Source organism: Chanodichthys erythropterus, chromosome 16, assembly GCF_024489055.1.
Source record: "Chanodichthys erythropterus isolate Z2021 chromosome 16, ASM2448905v1, whole genome shotgun sequence".
Taxonomy (NCBI): domain Eukaryota; kingdom Metazoa; phylum Chordata; class Actinopteri; order Cypriniformes; family Xenocyprididae; genus Chanodichthys; species Chanodichthys erythropterus.
The window spans coordinates 4,357,523-4,366,731 of record NC_090236.1 but is presented as its reverse complement, the minus strand read 5'-3'; the positions used below and the strand labels follow the sequence as shown (position 1 = coordinate 4,366,731).

The window sequence follows — 9,209 nt, the reverse complement described above, 5'->3', positions numbered from 1 at the left end:
TTTGACAGAAACCTGGCTAAAACCAGAAAATTACATTACTTTAAATGAATCTAGTCCTCAAGGTTATGATTATCGACACAATCCTCGACAGAAAGGCAAAGGGGGAGGTGTTGCTGTAATTTATAGTAATATATTCAGAATCACTCAAAAGAATTTCAAATATAATTCCTTTGAAGTGATGGTGCTTTATGTAACATTATGTAAGTTGACATTTGTGTTGGCTACTGTATACAGGCCACCAGGGCACCATACTGACTTTATCAAAGAATTTGCTGATTTCCTATCAGAGTTAGTACTGGCTGCGGATAAAGTCCTTGTTGTTGGTGATTTTAATATCCATGTAGATAATAATAAAGACGCATTTGGATTGGCATTTGCAGACATTTTAAACTCTATTGGAGTTAGACAACACGTGCCAGGACCCACTCATTGTCGTAATCATACCCTAGATCTAATACTGTCGCATGGAATTGATATTGATGCTGTTGAAATTCTACAGCAGAGCGATGATATATCAGATCATTATCTAGTCTCGTGTATAATACAATTTGCCAAGGCTGCAAAACCACCACCCAGCCATAAATATTGTAGAACCATCACGTCTACCACTAAAGATTGCTTTATAAATAATCTCCCCGAGCAGTTTCATCACCTTAGTATACCTGACAACTTAGAAGAACTCGATGCTGCAACAGAAACTATTGGCTCTCTCTTTTCCAGCACATTAGATGCAGTCGCTCCTTTACGTCTAAAGAAGATTAAGGAAACTAATCCAACGCCGTGGTATGATGAGCACACTCGGGCTCTAAAACGAGCTGTTAGAAAAGCTGAACGTAGTTGGAAGAAAACAAAACTAGAAGTTTTTCGCCTTTCGTGGAAAGAAAAAATTATTGAGTACAGAACGGCTATAAGAAATGCTAGATCTACTTATTTTTCAAATCTCTTAATAGAAAACAAACATAATCCTAGGTATTTATTTGACACAGTGGCTAAATTAACTAGAAACAGAGATTCAACTGCTGACGTTTCCACAGAGCACAGCAGTAATGACTTTATGAACTTCTTTACTTGCAAGATTGATAATATTAGAGAGACAATTAAAAACATGCAACCGTCTACAGTTTCGCTTCAGTCAGTGCACTGTAGTGTCCCTGAGGTAAAACTAGAATCATTCGCCGCTATAGAAGAGGAAGAATTATCTAAACTTATCAAATCATCAAAATCAACAACATGTATGTTACACCCAATGCCGACTAAACTACTGAAAGAAATGCTTCCAGAGGTCGTAGGTCCACTTCTTGATATAATTAATTCATCCTTAACACTAGGATACGTGCCAAAAACCTTTAAGCAGGCTATTATTAAACCTCTTATTAAAAAACCTCAACTAGATCCGAGAGATTTAGTAAATTACAGGCCAATCTCGAATCTACCTTTTCTGTCAAAGATACTAGAAAAGGCAGTTTCAACACAACTGTGTTCCTTTTTAGAAAGAAATGGAATCTGTGAGGATTTCCAGTCAGGATTTAGACCAAACCATAGTACTGAGACTGCTCTCGTTAGAGTTACAAACGATCTACTCTTATCATCCGATCGTGGCTGTATTTCTCTATTAGTGTTATTAGATCTCAGTGCTGCTTTTGACACTATCGATCACAACATTCTTCTAAAAAGACTTGAAAACTATATTGGCATTAGTGGAATTGCTTTGGCATGGTTCAAATCGTACTTATCTGACCGTTATCAGTCTGTAGTAGTTAATGAAGAGATGTCGTATCGATCACAGGTTAAATATGGAGTACCACAAGGCTCAGTACTAGGACCGTTGCTTTTCACTCTGTACATGCTGCCCTTAGGAGAGAGAATTAGGAAGCATGGTGTTAGTTTTCACTGCTACGCTGACGATACTCAGCTCTATATTTCCTCGCGCCCTGACGAAACCTACAAATTCACAAAACTAACAGAATGCATAGCTGACATTAAAAACTGGATGACAAGAAATTTCTTATTATTAAATTCAGAAAAAACTGATATCCTAATCTTTGGACCAAAAACTTCCTCACGAAAAAACCTTGAATACTCTCTAACACTTGACGGGTGCTCCATTAAATCTTCGTCCTCAGTTAGGAACCTGGGTGTGCTCTTTGATACCAATCTTTCATTTGAAAGTCATGTTTCTAGTATCTGTAAAACCGCCTTCTTCCATCTAAAAAAATATATCTAAATTACGGCATATGCTCTCAATGACAAATGCGGAACAGTTGGTTCATGCATTCATGACCTCAAGACTAGATTATTGTAACGCTCTACTGGGTGGTTGTTCTGCTTGGCTTTTAAACAAACTACAGTTGGTTCAAAATGCGGCAGCTAGAGTTCTTACTACAACCAGAAAGTATGACCATATTAGCCCAGTTTTGTCAACATTACATTGGCTCCCTATTAAACATCGTATAGATTTTAAAATCTTGCTACTTACTTATAAAGCTCTAAATGGTTTAGCTCCCCAGTACCTAAGTGAGCTCTTAATGCATTATAGTCCTTCACGTTTATTGCGATCTCAGAATTCAGGCCAGTTGATAATACCCAGAATATCAAAATCAACTGAAGGCGGCAGATCCTTTTCCTATTTAGCACCTAAACTCTGGAACAATCTTCCTAGCATTGTTCGGGAAGCAGACACACTCTGTCAGTTTAAATCTAGACTAAAAACACATCTCTTTGCTCTTGCATACACATAACACATTATCAATACATTAACATTTTTCAAATCCGTTAAAGGATTGTTACGCTGCAATATTTAGGTCGGCCGGAACCGAGAACATTTCCTATAACACTAGATATACCTGTACATCAGAATAAGAATGGCATCTCCGCTAATATCTGTCTCTCTGCTTATCCTGAGGTTTGCCGGGTGCTGGATTCAGGCCGTATCCAGATCAGATGGAGAACCAGTGTCTGGACCTGACTACAATGTAGCCCAGGAGACAATTGGCCTACAGACCCAGTTCTGGCTGCATCTATAATTTAGATTTTTAATCCCCGTATCCGCTTACATATATTTATATATAATCTATTTTTAATCTCTATAATAAAAATGTATAATTCAGATTTTGATCTCCATATCCATTTACATATATTATATATATCTTCCAAGGGTTTTTTTCCCTCCTAGGACTTTTTTCCCAGTGCTAGCACGCTGGGTTTTTCTCCTAGGGGGTTTTTTCCACCCCTGGGAGTCAGCCGACATTGGCTTAATGTAGCACCATCTTGTATATGTTACATATTACCACGCTTGGTTGTACAGCTTATTTTTAACCACTTCCCTTTTTCTGTGCTTCTAATATGTAAAGCTGCTTTAAACAATTAACAATTGTAAAAGCGCTATATAAATAAATTTGACTTGACTTGACTTGAACAAACTCTAGAAATGCCCCTGCTCTTCACCAGCTATGCATAACAAAAGATTTTAGTGTATGTGTGTTTTTCATCTTTCACAGGGAGGTTGCAGATTTACTCTAAAAATAGCCGTGGAATGAATGGACTTCATCTGGCTTGATGTTGAGCAGCAGTTCACATTTAGGACATTCCTGAGAAAGAGGGAGAGGGGGGAAAGAGAGGGAAAAATAATGTTAGGAGAGGAGAGGAGAGGAGAGATGACAGTCATTCTATGGATAGACATGATGGCATAGGCCTACTAAGGATTTGACTGTTTGTGGAAAGAAATATGTCAACCATATGAGTCAGTGTTTACAGAAGGACCATGATGAAGGTTAACTGGAATGAGATCATATCCCAGTGCTCACTCAATGTAGCTGATCACAGCTGATTACTACCTATTTAAGCACATGGGCCTATACATTCAGAAAGACCTTATAATTAATCACACATGATAATATTATACCAGTATAACAGTATGAGGAATTGTGCTGCATGTGTGGGTACTGTTTTCTGAGTTTTATTATTACTATCATAATTTTTAAATATATAGAGAAGTCTCTAGGCTAAATATATTACCTCATCACAGGTCCGCTGTTTGTGGGGGTTAACTGTGGCAGCATCTCTGGGGAAGTGGCACAGCGGTCACATATTCTCAGTAGTGAACTAACGCACACAGTGATATCAACTCAGTGCTTCATAGGCAGAAGTGATGAAGCAGCGGTTTGGATGTGAAACCACACCGCGTTGCCTCACGTTTAGGTAACAGTGACGGACAACACAACGAACGTTCAAAACAATACGTGTTCTTACTGTTCTGCCTAGCTTCCCTGGCTATTAGTGATTTAAACAACCGACTAGAAGGATTTTAAATAAATTCTAATTAAGAATATGAGTTCATTTATTGTTTCAACAACATAAAACTTGTACATTTAACTTGGATCAGGGAGGGGCGTTCAGTTTCGGAAATGGAGATTATATGGCCCTCTAGTGTCAACGATAAAGAACAACAGCCCAGTTGAACTTATAGAGCAGCGCCATCTAGTGGCAGATGAGCAGAAACAAGCAAATGTGTATTATGTGTATTTTGTGTTCAGCTCTCCAAACTACAATTCCAGCATTAATTAATTATTCAATAGTTCTTACAGTGTGAACACAATTAAATCACATTGGCATACTTAAGAGTTACATTAAAACAGATATGCTGTAAAAGATTTAGAATAGATATTCTCAATGAACAGCAGGTTCTTATTGCAATAATTTACTCAGTATAGTTAACAATGTGCCACGATTTTTGAACTATTTGCTTAGAAAACAAATAAAGATGCCATCAAAAAACTTTTATTCATGAATTCATATTTTCCCAATATGAAGACCATCAGTTATTTCAAACAAAATCTTTATAAAAACTTTGTTAACTTTGCTCTTTGGACGGCTGTAATTGAGAAATCCATAAATCTGAAAATTTAATTAGTTGATGCAGATGGGACAATTTAAAGTAATTAATGCTTTTATTACTATCTAAATCTTGGAATACTGAAGGACAGGGTTTTATTTTAGCGCTCCTCTCCATCTCTCGTTCATAGCAGACTAATGGTTGGAGGGGAGTGGTTTAAGCAGGGCCAGAGGGACACTCTGTGAACACAGGGACAAAGCATTATGGGACACAAGATAAATATATTTTTTAATCAAGATCTACTACTTATTTCATCCCGCACTTACCAAGATCCTCCGCCACCTGGACCTCAATGGTGCCGTCTTCCTTTGTAGCGTAGGTGAAGAAGAACCAACAGTCGTTAACATCCCGCTCTTTGCAGTGATTGATGTAGGGTTGGTCATTGGGCAGAAGAAGATCCTCCTTCTTCTTCACTACTTTAAGATCAAAGCCACCGCACTCTTTCTCACATGTGTCTTTCTTGTCACCAATACCAAATGCTCGGCATTGGACGCAATCCCTGTGAGGAAAAAACACGGGCGAATATATTTAGTGCTGCTAGATGAGCATAACAAGCCAGTTTTTCAGGCGAGTGTTCTGTAACTCACTTGTGCTCAGTACAAACTCCAGGGCAGGTTGGGCAGATTTCACAGGTCGGACCCTGAAACTTTGGGTTGGAACATTTACACTGGCCGCACTCGCAGGTGCCCTGACCGTTACAGATCTGTTTGTTACTGGCCAGACAGGTGGTGGTGTCCAAAGAGCAGTCACATGCACTGCCGGTGTAGTTAGGGTCACAGATACACTTTTGGCATTCACAACGACCGTGACCTGAAAAGATGGAGAAACACTTTTAGTTTGTAACTTCTCATCTGTTCAAAGTCTGCGTGAACCGGTAGTTGCAAACGACGTTTCTCCAGTGTTGTAATGCATTTCCAAGTGAAACGGAATATTGACATTCAAATTAACCAATTAGATTTGAGGGACAAGTTTACAGATTATGTCAAGTTTAGGCTTAAAATCATGAATTGGTGCTTCTACATCAGTGTTATTCATCTATCATTTAACTCTGATTTTTGGGATAACTTATGGGTAGGGTTAGGTTTAGGGGTTGGAATAGGGTTAAGACTAAATTTTCAGACTGGAATGTTGTTCCAGGATCAACAAAATATATTGACCCAGGAATGCATCTAACTCAGCAAAATCAGGACGTGCCCTCCTTTCCATCTCTCGCTCATAGCAGACATACGGTTGGAGGCGTGTGGTTTAAGCGTTTTCAACCCAAGCCGTCAAACTGACGTTATCAGAGAAGGAATGCAATTCCAGACCGGAAGACACTTTTCAGATTTTGATTAAAGATTACCACAACAAACAATTTTTTTTTCTGTGTATTAACTTGCACGGATTAATTGTTCACCACAAGACTAGTAATATGCACTAACAAATTAAATAGGGTCAATTTTGATTTCATGCCGACTTTAAACATTTACTGTTACCCTACATATGTCAGCCAACTTTATTTCAGTTAATGTTAATATTGTATTTCAAGTAACTAAAAAGTTATGGTTTGAGTTTTAGTAAACAAACAACAAGCTGTTGTTTTTATTGTGTGTGTGTGTGTGTGTGTATGTGTGTGTGTGTGAAAGATGCACAAAAATGTAGTCGTACCTCCACAGAGCTTGTTGTTGGAGCGGTCGCAGCTGAAGTTGTCGCACTCGCAGAACTTTCCGCTGTATCTCTCCTCTGGGTTGTCTCTTTTTTTGCACTCACAAGTTCCACAAACACAGTCTCCATTGTTGCTGCAGATGTCTGTGTCGTTATCCACACGGCAGTTTGCATCTAGATCTTCTGTTCTCACCTCGTCTTTGCTACATTCACAAGTCCTGCCGATACGTCCCTCATTGCACCTGAATATAAGCAGAGGTAGATTGATATCAGAGCTGCTAGTTGAGGGTATGGATTGTATGGATGATACCATCAGTGTCAGTATATAACTCACCTGCATGCTCCACACTCCAGGGTACCGTTGCCGAAGTGACACACTGGGCTGTTTGGGATTCCGTCTTTGTGACACTCACATTCGCAGATGAAGTTGAGGACGATCTCCACCTCCTCAGTGAAGCCCAGAGGTTTGATCTTTATGGTCTCTGACTTGCCATTAGATGGACAACCCTTAGCCGTGATCGCTACCTCAAATGTCACCTATGACAAAAGGATAAAGAGCCACCAGTGAGCAAAATACACATTTTTGCTTTATTTTTATTAGAAGTTATTAAATTATGTTGCTGCACAATTTAATTCCTTTAAAATAGTTGGAAGAAGTTGGAATCACTTTCAGAACTATTTTTTCTGCTGATGAATGAGCATTGACAGCCAATCAGAATCTACCAGACTTTAAAGAGGCCATATTATGGCCTTTTGCAGTCTTTTTTTATTTATTTATTTTTTAAATAGCCTACATATTTTTATTGAATTTTACAGCACATTTAACAAACATAACATACACTTCAATACAAACCTCCCTCCTCCTCCACAATAACCCTGGCAGTCTATTAATTAAAACAAAAAAAAAAAAAAAAAAAACATTATACACTCCTATTAAACAGTGTATATATATATATATATATATATATATATATATATATATATATATATATATATATATATATATATATATATACACACACTAATATATATATATATATATATATATATATATATATATATATATATATATATTAGGGCTGGGCAAGTTAACGCGTCTTTATCGCGTTAACGCATTAATTAATTAACGCTAATTAATTACCCACTGCTTATCACTCAATAAAAGAATCACATTGTGTGTTTTTGAACGTTTTGATTTCGTTTGGTTTAATAATTAACATTACCTTTGCGAGTCTGACTCTCACTGCGCTCGTGAATTAGCAGAACTTGACGGGGACATTCAAACGCTTCGTGTGACCAACAATTCTGTACATGTTTATTAAAGCATACTGTGTGGAGATACACAAATCAGCCCAAAATATGAATGCAACACGTTTATATCTTAAACGGTTTCCTCTCATGTCCTCTCAAGAAAACGCTTAATGCATTTAGACTGATATTAAAGAGACCCTTCTATAAAGCACATGCAGAAAAACGGATGACACCAAAATATAAACTTTCAGTATCACTTAAAATGTAACCATTTTATAAATTTTCTTCATAACGGTTTTATAAAGGTAGCTTAGTGTGGTTGTCATTTGTTAAAATAAATATAAAAATACAGTGTGTTCGTGTCCGTCTTTCCGCTGAATTTGACCCATAATCTCTGATTCTCCTCATCTGTGATCATGGAAAAGGGGAATTACAATGACAAGTAGGCCTACTCAATATGCTCGTTTAAGCATCATTTAAACGTTTCCAACAAATAAATGAATCGACTTTTCTCAGTGTGTTAATTACATAGATTTATTTGGATATTCATACGATGATATTCATACGATGGCTGAAGCAGCAGTGAGCGTCCAGCGTGCGACACGGTAAACAGATCAACACTGTAAACGAAATTCTACAAAACTTCAGTGAAAAAATAAATAAAATGATCATGCGATGCGATAAAATAGCTTCTATTCCATGCAAACGATACCATTAAAAATGTTAACGTTCCACTTAATGGCAGAAACAAAACAAAAGGTAAGCAAGAATCCGTATTAATTTCAGTACGAGTAATAGAGGGCGACCCTGTCAAAATGGCGGCGCCGCCCCGGCATGCAACGAGGTGTGACGTCGGTTCGTATTCTCTATTGTACTTTTGTTCATACAGCAGTATTTTGAAAGAATAAAATTACGCAATAGGCTACACTACTTTTGATTTCATTATTGAATTTTGCGCATGCTGCGATTAATCGCGATTAAAATATTTAATCGTTGCCCAGCACTAATATATATATATATATATGGTCATATAATTAGAATATCGTGAAAAAGTTCATTTTTTATTGTAAAATTATTTTTTTTAAATGAAACTTTCATTTATACTAGATTCCCTAAATGTAAAGTAAAACATTTTTTTTTTTTTTAATTTGTTGATTAGAGCGTACAGCTCATGAAAGTCCAAAATCCAGTATCTCAAAATATTAGAATATTTACATTTGAGTTTCATTAAATGACCATCCCTACAGTATAAATTCCGGGTATCTCCTGTTCTTTGAAACCACACTAATGGGGAAGACTGCTGACATGGCAATGGTCCAGGAGACAATCATTGACACCCTCCACAAAGAGAGTAAGTCACAGATGGTCATTACTGAATGTGGTGGCTGTTTACAGAGTGATGTATCAAAGCATATTGACTTGA

The 9,209-nt window shown here is 37.3% G+C and overlaps 1 protein-coding gene across 1 annotated transcript in view; it reads right to left on the bottom strand.

The window, feature by feature from the left end:
• Nucleotides 1–4,369: 4,369 nt before the first annotated feature.
• LOC137002642 (integrin beta-1-like) overlaps nt 4,370–9,209 on the bottom strand; it is a 31,378-nt gene continuing 26,538 nt past the window's right edge. The window contains exons 11-15 of the mRNA XM_067362411.1: nt 6,870–7,072; nt 6,539–6,777; nt 5,479–5,701; nt 5,158–5,390; nt 4,370–5,070 (exon numbers count right to left, since the gene is read on the bottom strand). Of these exons, the coding sequence (XP_067218512.1) occupies nt 5,048–5,070; nt 5,158–5,390; nt 5,479–5,701; nt 6,539–6,777; nt 6,870–7,072 (921 nt within the window). The 3' untranslated portion in view covers nt 4,370–5,047. The remainder of the gene's footprint in view (nt 5,071–5,157; nt 5,391–5,478; nt 5,702–6,538; nt 6,778–6,869; nt 7,073–9,209) is intronic.